Source organism: Pezoporus wallicus, unplaced genomic scaffold (assembly GCF_028554395.1).
Source record: "Pezoporus wallicus isolate ANWC-B61680 ecotype Strahan unplaced genomic scaffold, APGP_CSIRO_Pwel_v1 contig_13480, whole genome shotgun sequence".
Classification (NCBI taxonomy): Eukaryota; Metazoa; Chordata; class Aves; order Psittaciformes; family Psittacidae; genus Pezoporus; species Pezoporus wallicus.
The window spans coordinates 21,780-46,257 of NW_026641917.1; the positions used below are offsets into that span (position 1 = coordinate 21,780).

General features: G+C 39.9%; 1 protein-coding gene across 3 annotated transcripts in view; it reads left to right on the forward strand.

The window, feature by feature from the left end:
• TESK2 (testis associated actin remodelling kinase 2) overlaps positions 1–24,478 on the forward strand; it is an 85,054-nt gene that overhangs the window by 21,773 nt on the left and 38,803 nt on the right. For 2 of the 3 annotated variants that reach the window (XM_057425913.1, XM_057425914.1), the window contains exons 3-4: positions 6,515–6,636; positions 17,576–17,624. In XM_057425913.1, coding sequence (XP_057281896.1) covers positions 6,515–6,636; positions 17,576–17,624 — 171 coding nt within the window. The remainder of the gene's footprint in view (positions 1–6,514; positions 6,637–17,575; positions 17,625–24,478) is intronic. The other variant, XM_057425916.1, reaches the window with a different exon arrangement.

A 24,478-nucleotide genomic window follows, 5' to 3' on the forward strand; every position in this document is an offset into this window, starting at 1 on the left:
TTGGCAAAACAATTGGAGAAGTTGTTTGGCTGTAGGTACAGAATATGCTGTAGTGATTGAACTTGTTGCTTTGCTGAGCTGATGATCCTGGAAGTTACCAGTTATCGAAGTAGCATCTTTGCTTGAGGACCAATACCAAGCCTTTGTACTAAAGGGAAAATAGCAAAGGCTCCAACTTTTTCTGTGCATTTCTCACAGCTGCTTTTAGTAACAGAAATTAGTGGTGTCACAATCACTGTCAGGCTTTTAAAAGGTTTTGGGTTTTGTTTTGTGCCTAGTTTCTGTGCATGTTCTGAACCTGTGCTAGAGCTCTTGTAACACACGCTGACTAGTTTTGTTTGGCAAAGTTTTGTTACACTTGGCAGGCTTCTCTCTTGCGGCAAGAAGTTAGAGTATAGCGACAGTATGTACTACTATGAAAACAACCACAACCCAGTCTGACTCCTTAGCATCAACATAGCAGCTTAATATTATCTAGACTGTTGTATTTCTTTAAGCTTCTATATGTCACTGTAAATCTCCCTAGTGACGTGAGATTTTTGACTTGATACAGATATCACTACTATGATTGTGTATCTGACTGGGTACATTTTAATGTTTAGAAAAACATTTGAGATTCCAGTTTTGCAGGCCGTACGAGCTGAGCTGAAGAACGGGTTTATCCTCTCAGTTAAAGGGAACTTTCTTCAATCAGACATGCAGTTTAGGCATTCTTCTAATACATTCATCTTCGAGGCATCAATATATGTCCATATGAATGTGGTGACTTGATGGCTTCACTGTGAGAGTTGAATAAAATACAGCTGACCCTACCTTTTCTTGTAAGATTCCTTCTGCTGTCACAGCAAGGAAGGAGGCTGGTTTTGGGAGAGGGCCAAATGCTGGTCCACTTCAGGACTTCTTCCCCATGATTTAGTAGGGGTCCTGTATGCAGTCTTTTCTCTGTAATAAATAATTGGGTTTATAATCTCATGTGTCTAGCTAGCTTTATGGTCAACTTGGTCAATCAAAGTTATACTATATAGCATAATTAGTGCAAAAGGCCTAGAAAAGTAACTAAGGTAATGTTTTCATCTTTTGTCCTGCAAATCAGGTGAAAACACAGACTGTTATAGAAAATAGGTTGATAGAAGGTGGCATAAGTAAGCACCCATTTGATTCCTGTGTATGTCACTAATATGAGTGCTGTAGGCTGAATGTGGAGGAAATAGTTGAATTGGTAAGGTTGCCAAGCCAGTGTAAGTAAAAATCTGTGCAGCATTTTTGTGGCTAATACAACATGCTTAGAAATGGTCAGGGAAGGTAATATATTTGGACTAGCAAGGGATGCTTTTAAAATGGTTCTTTGGACACACGGCAGGAAAGATAAAGGTGAAATGGCCAGATGAAGACTGAGGTGTTTAAAATGATGCAGAAAGAATTGGTGTGTGCTAGAGGTAGAGGGGCAGCATGATTTTATGGAGTAGGCTGTATAAGTAAAGATCTGTAAATGTAATTAAGCAGTGAGGCTGGATACCAGAAGAGGGGAAGGTAAAAAAAAAGTGGAAAGCAATTAATGCAGTTTTGGAAGGCAATAGTGACAAAATACTTCCATCTATATAATGATGACTTGGAAAATAATGCCAATGAACTGAAAAATTAGGAGCAAAGTTGAAAGCTATATTGGTAGATTTATGACTTCAATATTATTCTTCAGATGCTTATTTCAAGGCCACCTGGAAAGGTACAGTTAATCCAGGCAAAAAGTAGAAATAATGCAAATGTTTGGATTTTCAGAAAGCTCTGACAAATTTTATGACTTAAATATTATTTAGATAATTATTTATTATTAAAACACCACCTAATAAATAAATCTGTCGATAAGTAGCAAGTTAAAAATGAAATCCACCAATTTTTGCAGGGTATTCCTCATGTGAACTTGTACAGCATTACTGTAGCAACTAGTTCTTCTGAATGTGAGCCCTGCTCAATCACTATTATGAGATTTCCTTCAAATATATTCCTATTTCTGTACCTGGATCATGTCTTCCTCTACTTCTCACTTCCTTCTAAAGGAAGGAGTAAGGTCTAGGATCAGTACATGATTTGGAGAGACAGTGCACGGGCAGGCCATGCAGCTTGCCGCAGCCAGGCCAAAGTACTTACAAAGGACTTTGATCCTAGAAGAATCAGAATAAAAAGGGACAGTTTAACTGCCTGTCAGCAATAAAAGAGAGAGGCAATATCTGGTTACTGTGACCTTGGAGATGGAGACACATAGGTAAGCAGACTGAGAAGTCAGAAGTGTGGGGAAAGCAGCTGTAGATTGTCAGAATATTTCTTTGCAGAGACATGATCGCTCAGCTATCACTGAGAGGTTACTTGCTCTGATACGCAAAGAACCCTAATTAATAATAATGTCAACAGCTTTAAAAGCTTTACAGCAATCTGCAAGTTGCATCACTGAAAGGTTTGAATTGCATGAGTGAATCCCTGCTTATGTTAGGTTATACAAGCATAGGTGTGAGGCAGACTGTCTTGTAAACAAATGTTAAACTGGATCAGCAATATTTCCAAAATATTTACTAGCTTGCTTTTTGGAGTGGTCAGGTTGTTGAAACATCACCTTCCCGCTTTCCTCCCACAGAGGTGGCCTGAAAGGAGAGCAAGGATTAAAACTAAAGTTTGGCAGAGTTTTGGCAAGGGATTCCAAAATAAACCCAAATTTGCTAGGGTATGACTGACAGGTAAGTGGGCACAGAGGGTGGTGTAACTGATAGCTCCTTCTATCTTGTCTGTCTTGGAGCTTGTCCCAGACCTTGAAGATAGGACCTGTCTGTTCCCTGTTGGCAGCCTGTTCTTACCACGCAAGTACAGTTTGCCAGCAGTGCTTCGGAGGAGAGAACACAATTGGTTTTATTTATACCGCAACTGATTATCAATGTTCCATAGTATATAAACTGGTATTTGATTTTTATTTGTAATACTGGGTTTTGTCCACTATGTTGTCTGACCTCCAGTTCTGCTTATTCTTCCTCGCTTAAAGGGTAGCTAGCAAGAGAGGAAGAGTCCCTGTTTTCCCACCTCTCCTTTGGTTTGATTGGGTAACTTTTCTGTCAGACTTGTCAGGAACATCCTGTAGTACATTAGAACAGTATACGGAAGTTCAGATAAAATTGCTGGTATTACCTTACAGTGCCACTTTAAGTGAAACAAAGCATAGCAAGTATTGGGTGTTTTTCAGAGAGTAGTTATATGGCCAGAATATGCTGTATGTGGTAGAAATCTGAGCTATTTCTAAGCATGGGAAAAATGATTTTATAAAACTTAACAACGGCCTCCCCAGATCTCACCACAGAACCTTGTTGAGTCTGACAAGACTGAAAAGACTGCAGGATATCCTTCTGAAATTGAGGGTGAAAATTCTTGTCTTTGCAGAAGTGGCTCAGTTTTCTCTGGACATGGAGTTAGTACAGTGGACAGTCAGACCTTTGAGAAGCAGTTGCTAACCTCTTCCTCTTACACATCAGACCTGAAAAACCAGGAAGCATGCAGGACACAGTGTCCCAAAACCTACCCGCCCTCTTTTCTGAGGTTTCCACAGCAGAACAAGAGCAGTTGGAACAAGGAAAAGGCAAAGAGCCAGGAAGAACTTATGATACAGATTCTACTGTTAGCTCAGAGTGGAGGCAAAAGGCCTTGATATTTTGGCATGGAACTGAGTGACTTACAGAAATGGGCAGGAAATTGAGAAGTAGCTGGCAGTTAATGAGAAGGCAAATACTGTTTAAGACCACACTCCATCTGAGTTCCTGCTCACCTACCACTATTCATTCCCTGTTGGCAGACCTTGAAGCTTCTGTGTTAGTGGAAGGCTGATTTCTGAGGAAGTTCTGTTGACAGCATCTCTCTGCCTGTAGGAGTTAAGTTCCTTCGAATTCTTTCCCATTCCCTGCAAAGCCCAGATTTCTTCACCACAAAACACGAGATTCCTAAGCCTTGTCCCAGAGGCAGTGTGCTGATTTAGCTGCTGTATATAGATTAAAGCTTTTAAATTTTTCTTTAATCTAAATTTGCATTGTTGGAAAAAATCTCCCTTTCATAGGTTTATGAAAGCATTTTTATTCTTTTTTCCTCCACCACAGCATTACTTCTGATAAAAGTAATGTATAACTAAAATAGGTTTTAAAAGCCTGTAAATAGACATTGACCTGTCCAACAGCTCCTTCATTCAATTTGGCTGGGTATGCAAAAGCTGCATAAAATTAAAAATTAATGAATTGCACAGTAGAAACAAGAGACCTGACAAGTAACAATAAACCTCATCAACTTAACATGCACATCCTGCTTAAAACCAATAAGCATGCCAAGCAGGCTGGACAGGTTGTGTGCAGGAGGATTCTGGATTATCTTGTTATAATGGACTACAGTGAACTGTAGTTCAACCAGTTTTATTTTAAAGCCAGTATTGCCACTGAAAGGAGTTGTCCCATGCTTATGAATTTGCTGTTCGTTTCTGCTTTCTGTTCCGGTCTCTATATCCTTCTCCACCTCCTTTCTCTGATCTTTCTTGTACTGGGATTACTGGGTGACTCTGGGTGACGCATGTGAGGAACTCGTGCATAGGCAGGGGGAGAAGCAGAAGGAAAACCATCTGTGGGCTATTATCCTACTTGCTCAGTCCCTCGATGTTGTTTACTACACTTAACTGCAACGTTTCCAGTGCTACCCTATACTTCAAACTAGGACGGAATAGGCAACTCGGAGGCATTAAGCCAGGCACACATTTGAAACATGACACTTTCCGCCCAGTACATCCCTGTGCTGAATTCCCAGTGCTTTGTCTCTAGGTGAGAATGTTTAGCCAAAATATACCCCTATTGTACACATATGGTGTGCATTCATAGCAACCGCTGCTGCAAAGCAGGGAGGTTACTAGGAACAGTATCCCCTAGTCTAGGTTGTTAGTAGGACTCTCCTCCAAGAAACATACCCAGCTTTCTTCATGTGTCTGCTTATCATGAGTTCAACTGTTCTTTCTGTAGCACACATATCGCAGCTGAAGAAGCTTTTTACTGGAAAAGCAGTCTCCTGGAATAAAAGGAGGCAGGCTTCCGTTGCTCAAAGTGTAGGTAGTTTATATGTACCTACAGCATAATGTAGATTTCTGTTTCAAATTAGAAAGCTAATGAGAGTCTCAAATTCTTGCATCACAGACTTTTCTAAACTAATTTCCATAAATATGAATGAATTCACCATGGTGGCAGTTCAGTGCTTTGAGAAGTACACAGATAGGACCTGCAGCTACCGATGTAGGAAGAAAATAATGGGAGCACAATTTCCATGAATGCTACCAGTACGCATGTGGGAATGCCCAACTGCAAGGAGGTTCAAATGGCTGGCAAGCCTTACACTACAGTGACAACTCCTTCCTAATTGTAGCACACATCTACATGATACTGGTCTGTTTGCTGATGACAGATGGGTTAGTTTGCGCGTATCAGGTTAGAAGTGGCCACAATCATGTATTTCTCACTGGGGAAGTTAACTGCATGGTATGCTGGTTCTGTGCAGTTGCTAGAAGAAATCCTGTTTTTTTGTGCGGACATTGCAACCACTACTAACATCTTAGACTAGGTGATACTGGTTTTAGTAACCTCCCTGCTTTGCAGCAGGGGTTGCTATGAATGCTTTTTGTCCACTGAATGTATCATCTGGTCCATAGTCTTGGTTCAGAAATGAGCACTGAACGTCTCTGAAATATGCCCTCTAGCTATAACCAGCAGGTCTTCTCATAACACGGTCTGTGAAACAATGACACTGAACACTGCAGGGGGAAAGAAGAGGGGTATAGGTGGAATGAAGGTGAGTTTCATAGGTCTTGGAGTAGGAAACTTTCTCTCTCTGGACAGATGAGTGTCTTCTTTCACTTCTACTAAAAGCTGTTTGTTCTGTTGTGTGTAGGTTTTGTCTTTTTGCTTCCTCCCTCTCAAGCTTTCCTTCCTCCCTCTCAAGCTTTCCTTCCTCCCTCTCAAGCTTTCCTTCCTCCCTCTCAAGCTTTCCTTCCTCCCTCTCAAGCTTTCCTTCCTCCCTCTCAAGCTTTCCTTCCTCCCTCTCAAGCTTTCCTTCCTCCCTCTCAAGCTTTCTGTCTTCACTGGTTGCAAGAGAAGAATAAAATACCTTTTCCCACTTGGAGAGTATCCTTATAGAAAGTCATCTGCGTGATAAAGACTACAGAAATCAGAATATAAATCAAGTCATTTGTCATGAAGGATCTCTTAAATTGTACTACAACATTACTGTTTTTTCAGTCTCATATTTCATTTTTCAGGGAGGTTGTGAATGCTCTGTCCCTGGCAGTGTTCAAGATCAGGTTGGCCGAAGCCTTGGGTGAGATGGTTTAGTGTGAGGTGTCCCTGCCCGTGGCAGGGGGGTTGGAACTAGATGATCTAAAGGTCCTTTCCAAGCCTAACCATTCTATGATTTTATGATTCTATATTTCATATCCTTACCATTGTTTGTTTGCATCCCATAGGTAAGGCACAGAACTTCAGACCAGGTAATGGCTTTGAAGATGAACACACTGAACAGCAACAGAGCAAACATGCTGAAAGAGGTTCAACTTATGAATAGACTCTCACATCCGAACATCTTAAGGTACACTGGCTTTTTTTCTGAGTCCTATAGAGATAGATTGTCTTTAAAGCTGTCCTATTTTGCATTCTTACTTATTTTTATTATGGGTGTATTTTTTGTGAATGTGTTAGGATCAGCTTCTAATTTAATGGAGGAAGGGGAGGAAGAAGAAAAAGGCAAATTGAAAATCCACATGATTTTGGTATCTGGAGTTTACCAGTAATGAGTAACTTATTTCAGAGAAAAACAAGTTTTCATGTTATGAATTTTTGATGAGTCATTAAAATATAAAGAGTAAAACTTGGCTTCTCTTCTTGAATTTAAATTATTGCAAATTTAACACTACACAAATAAACTGTTTACTGATCTTGCAGATTAACAATGCAAAGTGCCATAGCTTCCTTATATCTCTGTTTTCTAGTTTACGGTATTTTATTATAGTATTTCAAGGTGGGATAAGAGGGACTCAAGAAGGTAGAGGTGAACTAATTTGATTTATCTGCTCTTGAAAGGAAAAGAGGTAGTTTTTGTTTATCAGTAGACTACTAGATGCAAATCTGAATGTTTCAATGTGTATTTTGTTATTCCTTTAATCTTTTCAGTCTTGGTTGCTTTCTTGTTATCATGTGACAAGCAATGAACATCATTAGCTGAAGCCATAACATTAAGAAGTTAAGGTGTGATGACAGTGCACCAAATAATCGGCTCCATATTGATAGTCTCAGCCAGTACAGCTTTTTCTGAAAAGTTCTGGGGATGTGGTGAACTTTAAGGACCTGAATTTCTTCACCAGACTGTTAAATAGCACAGACATAGTACTGATTCCTGAAATCCTTTATAAACAACTTTTTTGATCCTTGAAATCCTGGCTCAGTCTTTGTTAGCTGATGTGTGACAATATTACCTTGTTTGTTTCCTATAGTATTTATGAGGGGACCTATCAGAAGCATTTGGGTGCTTATCTGTAGGGAACAGTCCATCAACTCATGCCTATTTTCTATTTTTGTATTTTTTTTTTCCTTAAAGCCTGTGAACTTGGATAATTTTACTCATAGTAAACTGTATTAGTTTTAGAACAGTAAATTTATCCAAGTGTTGTAGTAGTTTGTCCCTAATCAAAATTCTTAGTCTCTTTTCTCCTTTCCAAGGTGAGGTGAGATTCCCAGCAACTCTTCTGGCTCTTCGGATTGTTTTGGGTTTGTTGGTTTTGGTTTTTTTTTCTAATGATGTCACATATCTGGCATTTTAGGTTTCAGGATTATCAATTGTTTCCTATAGCTATCCACCACTTCCTTTCCCTCAGAATTCTTAGGTAAGCAGCATATGATCATGGGGAACTGATACAACTGCTTTTTTTAGTAAGGTCTGTGGAGAGAATAACTTCCTGGGATTGGCATTGTCAGAATCATGAAGTCAGTAGATGACATCAGTTTCATTACAAACTTCATGTGGTTTGTAAATCTTAACTTAAAGAAAAACCATCTAGCTTTACAACTCTGTTCAAAGTAAAGTATTTCTTTTGGGCTGGGGTGAGGGAATATAGGAAAGGGATTGTTTGACAGGCAAAAAGAATTCAGTTGCAGCTTAATGTAACCCTGCCCTACCTTGAATGGAGTTACAGAGGTGTTGCTGAGAACAAAAGTTGTTGTGCTTAGTTCTGAGTAATTGCTGAAATTTAAATGTCTTATGAAGTCTAAGAGATTATATGGATGATATACCGGCCCTCTCTGGCCTTCAAGTCTGTTTGAAGTCAGTGGTGTCACACATATGGTCCTGAAGAAAGAAGAATAGTGTGTTGGTTTATGCATGAAGCAGAAAAGGAATTCCATTTGGTTTCACAGTTATTACACAGGATTGATAGAGAAATCTTTGCTTTTCCCCCATGTGCTCAACTAAGCAGTTATCAGTGAATACATAAGAAATAAATTACTTAAATAGGATTGGTTTATCTTTGCATAATTTGTTTTGAAGAATAAACTTGCTTTATGAGTTGTTTGATTTGAGGCCTCTTCAAAGAGAGTTGGTTCTCTGGTAAAAAACTACTGCCTTTTTCTTATGTATTATACCCTTGCTGCAGGGAGCAAGGACATTCCTACAGAAAATGTAAATGAGAAAACCCTGTTTAGTTTTAGTTTATTCTTTTATTAAATGATAATACACAGTAAAAACTATTATTTTTCTTCTGTAGCAGGTAACTTGGTGGTTTTGTGTGCTAGTTGTCATTTTATTTCTTGTTTAAAATCACACGGCTGCAGTGTTTCCAGTCCCTTTATATCTGGAAGAAGATGTGCCCTTTTTAACTGCTACACACAGGCGGGTAACATTTAATATACAGGTGTATATGCAGGTATATACATGTCATATGTGTGTGTATATATATTCGACCCTGTTTATATATGTATATGTATACATCTATGTATGTGTGTATATATGTATCTGTGTGTATGTATACATGTGTATCTCTGTGTTTGTATATATATATATGTGCACACAAACCCGCATACATACATGTATTTCTGTTTCAAAAACCAGTAAATCATAGGTGCTTCTATTACTGTTGTAAGAGTTAGTTTAGGATTTATTTCCTACTTGAGAAAGACATTAAAAATAGTATTTGGTAATAATTAGCTTTTGTAGTATAGTGGTGAGAGGTGAAAAAATCATGATGTCAAGTAAGAGCAGCTGCAGTAGTATTGCTTAGAGGAAAATGTTCTACCATAGCATGTTTCTGCTGAAACGTTTTCTGGGATTATTTTTGGAGATTTTAAGCCTCTTTTAGTATTTATAGGGAATGATCCTCTTCCAAGAAGTTTTAGTGTGTAAGTTCTCATTTCCAGGGACTATGAACTACCTCAATTGGCTGTTAAAGTTATTTTCTTCACATTATTTCTGTCCTTTGAAGTTCTTCCTCTATATTGCCAAGCTGTTTTGTCACTAGCATCAAGTTTATTTATTGATCACTGGATCTCCTCCATGTGCCTTGAAGGTCTACTCTGATTTTATATAATATATATCTGTGCTTCTTCATCTTCCCTAGTTCTAGGACTAGCTACTGTTAACTTACACTGTAAACAAGTTCCTTTCCTTCATGGTGATTTGTTGTCTGCCAGATAGGATACTACTGGATTCTTAGGCTGAAATGTTGACATCATGTTGTATAATGGTTAAATGTAGCAGGTGCTCTGATACCAAATGGCTTGTAATAATTACGAAACTTCATAGATACTGGCTTTATGGTACCCAAAATCTGCTCTTAACCCATTTCAACATGTGCAGCTCAGTCAGTTAATGTTTTAGAAAGTGGATGTCAGATTCAGCAATGATGCTGAATTCTTTTAATATAACAAAATCTTCCTTAATCTGGGTGTGTACTTGTGTTTTTGAACATCCTGATACTTTGGTACCTAAAACTTGCATTGAATCAGTGTTTTTGTCCTAGAAGTCTGCCTTGGTTTATATGAGCTAAGTGATATGGAAGAGAAAAGAGATTCCTCTTCCTAATAGTGTATTTGGTGGCCAAAGATCATCATTATCCTTTGGATGATTAAAAACCCCATCACTTTGCCAGTGCTCCAAAATACATATCAAGTTTTTGCAATTCCAATGTACCCATAGTTAACTTCAGGATGCTATTGCAAAGATTCTCACATTTTTGCCATTGATTGCGCTGACTGAAAAATAAATGTTGCTGACTATTTGAAATTGCTTTTGTTTCTCTGCCATCCATATCAACTCATTTTCACATTCAAATACAGATGTCATTTGAGGTTTTTATCCAGCTTGCAGTCACCTTTCTGGAATGTGAGTTTGCCAGTAGCTGCTGACTTTCTTCCATTCTTTAGCTCAATAGAGATTACCTAGAGGCAGGTCTGTGTTTTTCATCATACTTTTGTACTACTTTAGGAGATGGAGTTACGTCAAGGTGTTTCAGTTTCTCGGCTTCTAATGCTTGAGGTATCAATCTGGTTATTTAGGCTTTAAAATGATGTGTTTTTCTGGGCATGGAGTGAAAATCTGACTTTAAATATCCCTACTCATTTCAGTGTTTCTGTGCTCAAGTTTTACTCTTGGCAGCTACATAGATCTGTCTTGATCAGAAGACTGATGTAAGTGAAGAGTTTAGTTTTCATTTGCCAAGTCCCCAGTAAGTATTCCATCCTCATACATCATAAGGATTCTAGTGGTCAAATATATGCATATATCTATCAAGAAAATGAGAAACTGCCCTTTATTAGAGGAATTATTTTAGCAAAAATGAAACCTCTTTGTCAGTCTGTTAAGTAGATGTTGGAATAGAAGATTCCAGCTCTTGCAGCTACAATGGCATGATGGTAAATAGTGAGGGGGTTTAGAATTTTTTTGCTTGTCTTCCTCTGGTTCCTATTTCAATTAGCAAGTGTGATTCCAGAGGCAGAGTAGATGTTAACTGTAATGTAGTAACATTTTGTTCAGTCTCTGTCTGGTGATCGTAAGAAACTATGAAAGAGCTGGGTTTTTTTTTTGTTTTGTTTTGCTTTTTTCCCCAGGGACCAGCTTAGGGCCAGTTCAGGAATGAACAGGGCAAAACTGGATATAATTAGTTTGGATATAAGGAAGAAATCCTTTACTGTAAGAGTGGTGAGGCACTGGAGTGGGTTGCCCAACGAAGTTGTGAATGGCCCATCCCTGGTGGTGTTCAAGGCCAGGTTGGACAGAGCCTTGGATGACATGGTTTAGTGTGAGGTGTCCCTGCACATGGCAAGGGGGTTGGGACTAGATAATCATAGAATCATAGAATAGTTAGGGTTGAAAAGGACCTTAAGATCATCAAGTTTCAACCCCCCTGCCATGGGCAGGGACACCTCACACTAAACCATATCACCCAAGGCCTTGTCCAACCTGGTCTTAAACACCGCCAGGGAAGCCAGGGATGGAGCATTCACAACCTCCCTGGTCAACCCATTCCAGTGCCTCGCCACCCTAACAGGAAAGAATTTCCTCCTCATATCCAATCTAAACTTCCCCTGTTTAAGTTTTAACCTGTTACCCCTTATCCTATCACTACAGTCCCTAATGAAGAGTCCCTCCCCAGCATCCCTATAGGCCCCCTTCAGATACTGGAAGGCTGCTATGAGGTCTCCACGCAGCCTTCTCTTCTCCAGGCTGAACAGCCCCAACTTTCAGCCTATCTTCATACTGGAGGTGCTCCAGTCCCCTGATCATCCTCGTGGCCCTCCTCTGGACTTGTTGCAACAGTTCCATGTCCTTTTTATGTTAAGGACACCAGAACTGCACACAATACTCCAGGTGAGGTTTCACGAGAGCAGAGTAAAGGGGCAGGATCACCTCCTTTGACCTGCTGGTCACGCTCCGTTTGATGCAGCCCAGGATACGGTTGGCTTTCTGGGCTGCGAGCAGACACTGCCTGCTCATGTTCATTTTCTCATCAACCAGCACCCCCAAGTCATTCTCCACAGGACTGCTCTGAATCTCTTCTCTGCCCAACCTGTAGCTGTGCCTGGGATTGCTCCGACCCAGGTGTAGGACCTTGCACTTGGCATGGTTAAACTTCATGAGGTTGGCATCAGCCCACCTCACAAGCGTGTCAAGGTCCCTCTGGATGGCATTCCATCCCTCCAGCGTATCAACTGAACCACACAGTTTGGTGTCATCGGCAAACTTGCTGAGGGCGCACTCAATCCCACTGTCCATGTCGGCGACAAAGATGTTAAACAAGACCAATCCCAACACCGATCCCTGAGGGACACCACTCGTTACTGGTCTCCAGCCGGACATTGAGCCATTGACCACAACTCTTTGTGTGTGGCCATCCAGCCAGTTCTTTATCCACCGAGTGGTCCATCCATCAAATTGATGTCTCTCCAATTTAGAGACAAGGATGTCGTGTGGGACAGTGTCGAACTCTTTGCACAAGTCCACGTAGATGACATGAACTGTTCTACCCCTGTCCATCAGTTCTGTAGCCCCATCATAGAAGGCCACCAAATTGGTCAGGCAGGATTTCCCCTTAGTGAAGCCATGCTGGCTGTCACCAAGCACCTTGTTGATTTTCATGTGCCTTAGCATGCCTTCCAGGAGAATCTGCTCCAAGATCTTCAGGTCTGCTTCCAATGCTCTTCAGGTTTTTTCCAACCCTAACTATTCTATGATTCTAAAAGCAGACTAATGATGTTCTGGAGTGTTATGCTCCATTTCTACCATCAACTTCATCTCCTATCTCCATGTCACTCTGGCATACAAGCTAAACATGGAGAACTAAAAGGCTTTTCTGCCTCTGATCTACACTTCTCCTTGCCCCGAGTGTGGGAGTGCTGGCTTTATCACATCTACCCTCAAAAAAGATGGTGAGGGCAGGAATGGAAAAACAAGGTGGAGTTCTGGTTTGTACCATGAGATGTTTGCTGTAGCTGCTTTAGTGCAGGTTGGTTGGTACAGGGCAAGACTAATTGCTGGGGTTAGGGAAAACAAGTTTGAACCATTTCTTCACTTCCTTATTAGGTTAAGTCCCATTTAAAGTGCAGTGCTGTTCAAGGCTTGGGTTAGATCTGGTACCAGGGTTATGAAAGGTCTAGTGTATGCTTTGCTGCTTCCCTGAACATTGATGTGCTGCTATAGTCATTGGATTTTACCCAAATCAAAGTAAGAAAATGGGGCTGGAAAGGACTCAATAAATCTCTGTCCTTGTGTCCTAGGCTGGGAGCCTTAGGGCCGCAGTCTGAGAGACCTGATGCCTTTTCATTCGGGTAATGTCTTAGAGGTGTGTTTTTCTCATTTTCACAGATTCTTCATCTTTTCTGCTGTCTCTTAAATTAGTGTATCTTCAATTTTGAGATAGAATTTCAGTCTTTAATATCACTACTGTTTGCATGAAAAAATATTTCTTCATTTGATCTGTACCTTGGGGACTTCATTTAAAACATTCTGTACACAGAAAGCCTTAGCTCATGTCTTAAGTGCTCTCGTGGGAGCACTTGGGGGTATCGCTGTGTGTTTGGCAGTGAGCGTGCAGGCAGATTGAGTCATGATTACATCCACCTTCTTGTGTGCGCTCACACAAATAAGCAGTATTGCATGGACTTCTTTCAAGGAGAATTGGATTTCATCTCCTTTCAGACAAATTTGGCACCCTAGGAACACAGTACTAGGTTGGTGGGGTTTTTTGGTGCGATTTTCTCCTTTTGAATCCTTTCTTTTTTGTGAAAGTACTGGTGATGGGCTTTGTTACAATAGCTGGAAGGATGGCTTTTGTCTTTTTAACATTTTTTATCCTCTATTAAACAGTGATTTAACAAAAAAGAAAATTACTTTTAATTCTCTGTGTAGTGGAGTTTATCAAAAAGGAGTATTTTAGAAATGCTGTGCACGAGACAGCAGAAGAGAGGCTGTATGCGTTGTGTATGTGTTACAGAAAGGACAGATTAAATGCTTGACTCTATGTCTAGCATCAAAATAGTAGAAAACTTGAAATCCATTTTTAATTTAGCATGGTGCCTAAAACATTGAGGGTCTTTGTTCAGGCTTCTTACTTAGTGCAGACTGCTTACTCACCTTCTTCCTTCTCTGTCAGTGCAGTGCCTTTTGACCTTCTCTTTGTGTTACTGAGCTCATTTGAGAGACTTTTGCATTGGTGTGTTTGGTTTGTTTCTTATGTTTAATCTTATAATCAAATTGCTGAATTTTCTCATACAAGCAATAGATTTCAGAGGACCACAATTTATTTTGTTTGACTGTAGCTGCCTCAGGTTTAGCCACACAACAGGAACATGTCCCAGTGAAGTTCTTTTAATGGGAAGCATGTGTTCAATGTCTAGGTGTCCACAGTGGCTGTATAATCTGGATATTATCTTTGATTTATCAAGGAGGCAAAGATTGCAGACTGAGGCAACAGTTCTTAGTCTCCCCTTTCCTGTCTAGAATTTTCTCCCTTGCAGTCTGCCTGAAAAGCAGTCTGACGGAACTGAAAACAGTTTGGCTAACTACTGTAATGCACTAAGAGTGCAGGTATTCCAGACTGAAGAATAACCTGGTTTATGGAAAGAGACTTCTAACATCTGAACATTGCTGACATTACTTAGAAAGTATTTTGTGGTGGAAATGTGCTGCACTGTATTTACAAAGGTGGACTCAAATAGCATCCTTTGTATTTGCAGCTTCTGGGGAAATTTTTCCAACCAATAGTTACGATTTTTGAAAGTGCTTCAGCTTTCCTGATAAGGCCAGATACTCTGTCTTGAAAATAAACTTCCTTAAATCTGCAAACGGTCTCCTGTTTTGTTGATGACTGGCTCAATGAAGCTTCTTCCAACTAGAAATGCTTATAGGAAGTGTAACCTTTGGCTGACAAGGCATTCTGCTGAAGTTCACCTACAAGCACATTTTGGCTCTGGAGTCAGTGTGTCTAGCCAACAGGAATCATCTCAGCTGTACTGGACCAGCAGGTCAGCTTCCTATCCGCAGAACTTGGAATCTCATCTGGGGCAATCTCAGAAATCGAAATCTTATGTTAAAGTGTATTTCCTGGTAGCAGCTGTGTGTGTTATCATTTAGTGGAAATGCTTTCCAACAGTGTTTTGTAGCAGTCCTTGGCTTAACCAGTGGCTTATTATTGCTTGATACAGCAGTGAGGTTTTCCAGGAATTTGGATCACTAGAGGTCTATTCTAGCAATCTATTTTCCAGAGTCTGAAAACTGAGATTCTTGACACAAAGTTTAAATTGTTTCAATATGTTGCTTGTAAACTCATTAATTCTGCCTTTATCAGTGTATCTGGTTTCTCTTTTCCTGGGTAATAACTTCTAAATACATAGGGTTTCTAAATATATCTTTATGTCCAGCTTTTTTCCATGAGATCATGATATTGAGCTTTGTTTTTCATTTCTGATTTAAAGTTAGAAATGTATGTCTGCTTCCCTGTAGAAACTCTAAACCATTAGGAATTTTTGAACCCTTACTCTTGGTAACCTGAGCCAGTGTGTCTTTTCTGCCTGAAGCATAGGTAATGAATATGTTTCCATTGAGACGTCCCTTGACCAAAACAGGTTGACAGAAAAAGTTAAGTTCTACCAGTCTTTGAGTGACAGTGATGGTTTTCTGGCTTGGTAAAAATGAGACATCAGCATTATGGCAAAATTTAATTTAAATTCATAATTGGATTCATATTTTAGAATTAAGTCAAATACAGCGAGTTCCTGATTTGAAAGGGATGTGATACACCTTTACAAAGGAAGAGTTGATATAGAGATGAAAGCATTACTTTTAATTACTTAGCCTCAGTTTTTGCTTCATGAAAATACTGCAGTACTCGGTTAACCTTGTGCTTTAGCATGTCTCATAAAAGAGAAAATAATACTTTTGAAAGTTGTCTAAGTGGAACTCGTATCTAAAGGAAAAAAAAAACTTCCCCCCCCCCCCAGCTTCCTTGTGAAGCTATTAAGACCATGTGTGATCGCTCTGCAGATTTTCAGAATTCATTAGGGAAGGAACAGATTTCTGCTCTGGAGGAGTCTGGATTTCTTAGTCTTTGTCAACTTTTTTGCAGAATTGTTCCTATGTGATTGCTTTATGAAATGAAACTCAAACAGCAATGTTTTGAATAGATGTTATATCTAAAAAAATTCTTCCCTTTTCCCCGGATACCTGGTCATGTCCTATTGCTCTTCCTTAAACAAGAGGAATTGCGTTTTCACTGTCTCTCCAATTAGTACTTATATATTTAATTCGGGGAGTATTACTGGAGGTGAGAGTAGGCAAAAGACGCTCAAGTACAAGTCCTGCTTCTTTGGTTATAAAAACAGATTTCCACAGCTTGGCTTATGCAAAGGGCCTTACCTATGTTCTTCCTTCTCTGGCTGCTTGTAATTTACCAGTCAGCTGTTAGACAAGAGAACAGTGAGGATCATTCATTTCTTCAAAAGCGGCTTAGCCAAACTAGTACTACATGTGTCTTGCATCAGTTTGGGTTTAAACTCAGAAGTATTTGAGGATTTAAAAGGTTCTTTTCCTTCAAACTCCTCTCCACAAGATTCTCCTGTCACACTTAATGAAACCATTCATTTCTATCACTTGCTTGCAACATAGAAGTTTGTGAACATTGTGGAAATGACAGTGTGGTTTTGCTTGAGACCAAAATCGAAATGATAAAACTGAGAATTGGTTAATCTGAAAAGACTCAATGCTTTAACTGTGCTCTGAAGTGCACAGAATTTAAGTTTTACTGAACTCTTGCATGGGAGATGTTTACTGTTAATATTAATTTGCATTTTGTCACGGTTAAGTTCAGCTTGTATGGTGGTAAAAATGAGCTTTCAGTTGTGCCTGAAATGAAATCAAATGTCTGGTGCTTTGTCCGTCACTTTCCAGAAGAATCAAGGGTGATAGTCATTGCCATTAACAGCAGGAGTCTGAATCTTGTGCTGTGTAGGTAGCTTTAGTGGAGTGTGTGTATACTGGGTACTGTTGAAACTGGCTTTGACTCCGATGTTGGAAATAAGGGGTTGGGGAGGGGAAGCATACTGCATGTATGTGCCATCATATTCTTAAGTGGTTAGGAATGGGTTAGGAAGAAACATCTTTATGCTGAAGCAGCAAAATGCAAAGGGAAGTAATTTTCTGTTTATGCAGACCAACAGTGGATAACTTGGCTTAAACTTCCTTAAAACAGAACTCTGAGATTGTTTTTTGCTTATCATCAAATTGGTAACTTCCCTTCTTTAGTTTGAAATGTCTCCTGTCCTCTCTTGGAACTGCTAATTCAAATTATGTTGTAGTACAGACAAGTGACTTGGTTTTGTGCTGGGATGTTTAAATAATCAGTCTTGAGGTATGCAGTATCTGTGGGGCTGATTTTTCTTTTTCCTTCTTTCATGACATATGCAGCACTACTTATTAGCTCAGTTTCTTTAAAGAAAAAAAGAGGGGGGGAAAAAAGCCCAAACCACTTTTCTTTTCTTGTTTCTTGTAGGTTTATGGGTGTCTGTGTGCATCAAGGACAGCTGCACGCACTTACTGAGGTAAGACTATTTCATGATATACTTTGAATATGAAACAGTTCTCAGGACAGATTTTGCAACTGCTGTTCACCTTGAGTGATAGTTTCTTTTATGGTGACTCGTGAGTTAAACACATGCTACTTGCTATGCAGTGGGAAGACTGCAGAATCAGGCCTCAGAACTGTACGTTTGCTCGTAGCCCTTGTATGTCTTGTCTCCTCAGAAGCACTTACTAGGGAAAAAAAAAATCACATAACATAAAATTTCACTGATACTATTCTAAATGAGAGATCTGGATTACTGTTGAGCTGCTCCTAAACATGGTTGTTTCAGTGACATTGCATTGTATTTAAATCTTATACTCCATTTGTGTGCATGTTTCACAGGTAAATCTGGGACATTTCAGCTGGGTGGTATTGGTGTATTCAATCCATACTACTTTCTTATTTGGAGTAACAGCAAGATTACAGCTTAATCTGCATCCCGTAGAAAGGGATTATTTCATTGCCTATATATGCTGGCCAAGATCAAATGAGATTTAGTTTCTCATCAAATGTGAAACTAAAGTTTCTGTTCATGTGAATCTTCCCACCAAGTTTTACTGAGTTGTATGTTTAATCACCCTGTAAACTGCTCAGAAAAAAAGGAGTATGCTCTTGTTAGGAATAGCATTGCCTGTTTTGAGTCAAAAATCAGTAAAATGTTTTTCCTGCTGTTTTAGTTTGGGTACAGGTTGTGGGGAAACTCATGTTTGGTAAAGTACTGTTTTATTTTTACTTCTATTTTGTAGGAACTGATCAATTAAAAAATTAACCCTTTCCCACCCCCAAAATAATTATTAATTAGCAGTTAAAACATGTTCCCAGTATGCTTGCCAAAAACTACTATAAAATAAGAAGACTGGGTAGTTATATGCCAGTTATCTGGATACGTGTGGCCATCACTTTCTGTAACTCTCATATGCCACTCTGAGGCAAAGATGCACGTATGTGGGTGGTGAAATTCTTCACCATCTGGGGTGCCAGTTCTGCAGTTTTAGTTCTAGCTACTATTAGAGTGATGCACACTAGTTCACAATGACCATATATCTAGTGTAAGAGCAAAAGTAAAGACCCTTTAGAAATTTCAAGATACAGCACATATGAGGGATCCTTTGATATGAGAGGGACAGTTTATTTGATCCCCCTCCAGGCTCCCTCCCTGCCCCTGTGCTCGGGAGAGGGAATGTTTCTAAGATTTGGCATTTGATGGCTGATGAAGACATTCAGGCAGGCTTTGATAATGTTATTGCCTATTTCTTTTGGACCTCTAATCAGTTAAAGCAGGGAGGTTTCAGGCCTTTTCACTAAACATGTCCTGGAAGAGACGTCCTCATAACATGTCACTGTACACAGTCTTGGCAGATCTTCCTCAGTGTGGTTTTTTGGTGGTTTTTTTTTTTTTTTTCTCCTTCATCCCAGTTTCTTGCCATTTTTTTTATGTCCCTCCCCACCCAGAAAGCCAAGAAAACGAAACCAGCACAGATGCTTCCTTACGGAGAGCTAATTTTGTAGCTGCTTGCTTTGTTCAGCTATTTTTGAATTCTTGGCAAGAAAATAAGAAAGACTTCAAAGAATAACTTTTTATAGATATAATTCAGAGTAACAGAAGAGATTCCTGAAGTATCTTGAGACCAAAGAGGAAAAGCTTTAGAATGAAGAAGGTGGTTGCAAAATTTTGAGAAAGAGAATAGCTTTAATGGCATATTAATAAAGTGCATGCAGTGATCAGTGGAGCAAGGTGGGTATTTAATGCCTTCAATAGAAGAAAGCACGACCACAGGCCATCATAAGTTGTTGTAAGGAATCCATATACCACTTTGTGCAATACGGTAGCTGTTCTTTGATTTTACAGAGCTTTTCAAAGTTAAGAGCTGTGTATGTTCCAAGTGGTGGAATTAGTTGTGTTTTCTGGCAACAGTAGTGGGATTTTTTTTATCTTGAAGTGTGTGTAGAGTAGTGGTTGAGTTCTGAAGACTTCTGGAGGTTGGAGAAGGGGGCTGAAATGGCTAGCTGAAGGAGTTATTAGTAAGACAGACATGGTGACTCACCAGTTCAAATATAGCCCAGGAGGATGAACAAATCAGCCACTGTCTTGTGGCTTTTTTCAGCTTGTGATCCAAAAAGCTGGTCTCCTAGCTTCAAGTGCTCAACATAACTGATACTATTAGCAACCAGAGAACTTCTGCTGGGATTTCACTTCTTTGGAGATGAAACTGGATTCAGAAGCCTCATTGCTCAATATATGTCTGAGTCACTGTCAGGAGATTCCTCTCTTGCACTAGCTTGTGCTGGACCTGTTCTGTAAGGAGCTTAATTATCCCTTCTTGTGTTTTGAGAGTACAGTTGATGATATGCCAAAGTAAAAGGGATGTAGCATCACTTAGAGCTTATGTCTGAGGGTGCAGACATATCATGCTTACTTGTATGTCTATGTTTCTGTGACAGAAGAATTTGAGAACTTGTGGCAAATGTTTGCTCAATTGAATGAGATGGCTTGTACTATTAACAGGCAGGGCAACAACCACAAATGGTGTTAGAGGGGCCTTGAGGATTTTATAAGCCTGTTAAGGGGGCTGCATTAGTAGTATACAGCACTTTGTTATTGGAAGGCAGATTCTGAAATATTAGGGATTTCTTTTCTTGCATGTTTAAATGCACAGGAGGCTAAACACAGATCACGCGGAACAGTTTTTTTTGCTTAAGGAAGGTGTTGATCATATGTAGGCCTTGGGTTTTTTCCTGTTGGCAGCATTTTACATGGGTTTAATTGTACTCTCTCAAGAGGCTTTTGTTTTTAAAGCTGTTTGGCAATAAGCACTTTCTGTTTGTTTTGGTTTGGTGTTTTTTGAAAATAAGAATGGAATTGTTTCATTATGGACTGCACCAGGACTTTGGCCTTGTTCCGAGTCCACAGTCTTGCCAGTTCTGAAAATCCAATATTGTTTTTGAAGTTCTGCTCAAGCCAGAAGCTATGGCATCTGCCTCTTCTTGAAGCTGGTCAGTGTCTATCCTTAGAGTCACAGAATGGTTTAGGGGGACAGGGACCTCTATCCTTGCAAGCACGTAGTTCAGAAACACTTAAGGAAAGTGAAGTAGATGCCTTAATAGGTACCACTCAGATGATTTGGCAGTTATTAGTCTGCTTCACTAATCTGTGAATAGTCTGCAGCACTAATCTGTGCTGATGGGCACACATTTGCTGTGATCATTTTCTGTAAAACCAGGAACTGGGTATTCCTTTCTCAGTATTCAGCTGTAATCTATAGCTGGTGGTTTGTTTCTGTAACTACAAGAACCTGTAGGGCTTCCTGCTGTACTTGTATGCCTCTCTAACCTAATTCCAGCCTCTCCTTCAAGCCTCTCTTTGTTTTCCAGCCATCTTCCTAATCTGACAACTCTCTATTCACTTTCATTTCTTAATTTCCTGGCACATAGCAGCATCCTCAGACTTGGAGAAACTTGCACGGTAGTACAGGCTGCGGTGTCAGGATGAAATGCTTTTGAGCATTCAGAGACCTCGTCTAAGTTAGTGCCAGGAGCTTAGCAGACAGTATACACTCCAGGGGATATGAAGCTGTGAGCCAGTTAGCATGGAGGAGCTGTGGCTTAATAGCAATAGCATACAATCTTACCCCACGCACACTTACCACTGAATGGCTGCATGAGCAAATACCCATTTTAGATGGGAGGCAAACAAATTGATTTTTGTTGCAGGTTCTGCTGGCCTGTACTATTACACTGAAGCAGATAACATAGCATACAGTCTGGCATATAAAAGGCATATAATGCCTTTTTGCAGATCTTAAATTATTTGTTGAACTCTCTTAAGCAGGTTTATCTGAATTTCTAACAGAGAGATCAGGCTAAAATCTTGTTACAAGTAGATGTGTATATATATGCACAGAACAAGTTGTACAGTTGGATAATTCCTCTTGAAGGAAATGAAACCCCTGACAGCTATGTGTATAGGAGATGAAGATGGGAGAACTACTCGGTGTTGACTGGGATATCTTGAAATTGCAGTTGCTTCACAGACAATAGCTAATTATTAAAACAAGTTTTATGGCTATTAATTCATAGTGGATGATAGTAAAATAAGAGCACAAATGTTCCACTGTTACAGTCTGATGCTGAAGATTTACTTGCTCAGAGCAGGATCTGACATGCATTGAAGCGTTCTCAGGCAGGGAGTAGGGTAGTGGCAGTGTGATAGCACCACACGGCCTGTGATGGAGGGGTGGACAGTATTGATTTAGCCAGCAGCTGGATCTGCTTGACATGTCTCTCCTGCAGTCTTTCAGTCTTTCTTCTTGGTGTGTTCTACCTAGTCCGTCATTCTGATTCCATCCCAACGGTGCAGTATTAGATATTTCATGGGTCTAAGAGCGTATTTAAGCAGCCTTGGTTTTAAGGTGCTGTATACATGGCATTGGAGCAATGGTGAGAGAACTCTAAGGGGTGAGCCAGCCTTTCTGTGCTCTCTGCTCCACCAGGGGAGGAGGAGGTGCATGCATCCATGCAGGGGTGAATGGAAGTGCGTTGCAGTCTAAAATAGTGTGATGGTGTATGCAGTAATGTGTGGTGGCACTGTATAGTGTAGACAGCAGAACCTAATGCAAAGGTATTAGGCAAAAAGTGCTGTAAGAAAAATCTTGACTGCTGCTTTAAGTTGTTTTTTTTTTTTTTTAAGAATCCACAGAATTCCTTTAATTCCTGCATATTTGTAGATATATATATATTTTTTTTATAGCTGTGTCATAAACCTCAGGAAAAAATTTACTATGGAAATCCTTCCAGACATGTTAATTTTTATCTTGGGCAAGATCATAGAATCATAGAATCGTTAGGGTTGGAAAGGACCTTAAGATCATCCAGTTCCAACCCCCCTGCCGTGGGCAGGGACACCTCACAATCATATCACCCAAGGCCTCGTCCAACCTGGCCTTGAACACTGCCAGGGATGGAGCATTCACAACCTCCCTGGGCAACCCATTCCAGTGCCTCACCACCCTAACAGGAAAGAATTTCCTTCTTATATCCAACCTAAACTTCCCCTGTTTAAGTTTTAACCCGTTACCCCTTGTCCTGTCACTACAATCTCTAATGAAGAGTCCCTCTCCAGCAAGATAATGGCTATTGGATAATTTGGACATGTTGCACCATAGTAGTTTACTGAACTGGACACTGCTGTTTCTACCAGTAACCACAGTTCATTGTTTTGAGACAAAAAAGCTGTTACATAGCAGTTTGGAAAAGACTTTTCCCTCCACCCTTCCCCTTCTTATGCTTTCCCCTTCTTCCTTCTACTCATGAAGCTCATCTTAATGTAAAGCCTGTGGCTTTTGAGGGGAGAGAGGTTTCTTCAATAAGTTCCTCTGTGGTAATGGAAAACTTTCTCTGCTGTTCCTCCCAAGACTAACAATTTAAGGAAACTATAAATGCAATTAGTGGAGTTTCAGGCCTTCAAAGTCCTTCGTTTTTAGGTAGGATTCAATTTATTTCTTTTAAATTTGGATATAGCACTGATTAGGAAGGAAAAATTTTAAAACCTTAAAATTATCAGAATTGTTACAGTTGTGCTAAAGGGAGAGTAAGTTCTTCTGCTTGCACAAGCAGAGCCCATAATTTAATTAAAATACCTAAGTTTTATTTGATTTTCCTTTCTCTTTTCCCTGCCCTCTGTTCTTAGGCACCTTTCTATGAAGAGCCTTTGACCCTAGAATGGAGAAAACCTGACAGATGTCGCTTAGATGTCCTCTTCTAAACCTTTATGCTACAGCAAAACCTGTAGGCATACATTGCCTTCTAGATAGCAGTTGCACACTTCTGAAAGTTTTAAAAAGCCTTGGAACATCATTCCTTCCTTGCTCCCTCCTCCTCCCATCTCCTGTAGCATTTGCTAATCCCTTCTGTTATTCTACCAGTGTGATTCATATTGTTTGAATAACTTCAGTTTTACTCATGTAGCGCTGCAAATATTTAACTCTGCTTTGGTGATCACAATAGCCTGTCAACCCTAGGGAACTTTGTGTCTTTAGAGCTGTGGTTCCTATTATCAGTCATTCTGCAAATATTCCATACAACAAAGGAGTTGTTCCCAGTTAGGTACTGAGCAAACTTGTCTAGTGGAAGGTGTCCCTGCCTATGCAGGGAGGGTGGAAGTAGATGAGCTTTAAGGTCCCTTCCAACCCAAGCCACTCAATGGTTACCTGTTTACCAGCTTGGGTTTAGCTCCTGGATAAGATGGTGTAGGTGGTTGTCCCCCAAAAAGAATAGCTGCACTTGATTAAGCTATGCTTGGAGACAACTGAAGAGAAGATGAAAGTTGTATTAAAGGTAACACCAAGTAAAAAATTAAAAGAAATGAAAGAACTCTCAACTTCATCCAGTTAGAAAATGTTACTCATCTGCTGAATACTGCTGGATTTCCAATTTCTGTGGAAAAAAAAAACACGGAGTTGTTAGGGAAGCCCTTTACTTCATGTAATATTAAAGGTTTAGGTATTACCTAATGTGTAAAGCCAAGCTGCACTGATTAGAGGCTTCTGCATCAGTTTGTATTCCATATCTTGTGCTGTTTGGTAGCTACCCCCACTTACTGAACTCTTCCTTAGGCTCTTTGTACAGTGTTTCTGACTGCAGCATTGAGAAAAGAAAATCAAGAGGAGGAGCAAAAAATAGGAGGGATGGGGAAATGTTTTAGAGATACATAGGGATGTTTCAGTCTTTTGTCTCTCCTCAGATTTGGTCTGGTCCAATTTGGTCTCATTTGCATACGTAAAGTATCTTACCTGTGTGTGTCAGAGGTCTTGGGCAGTATGTCAAGTTATTTAC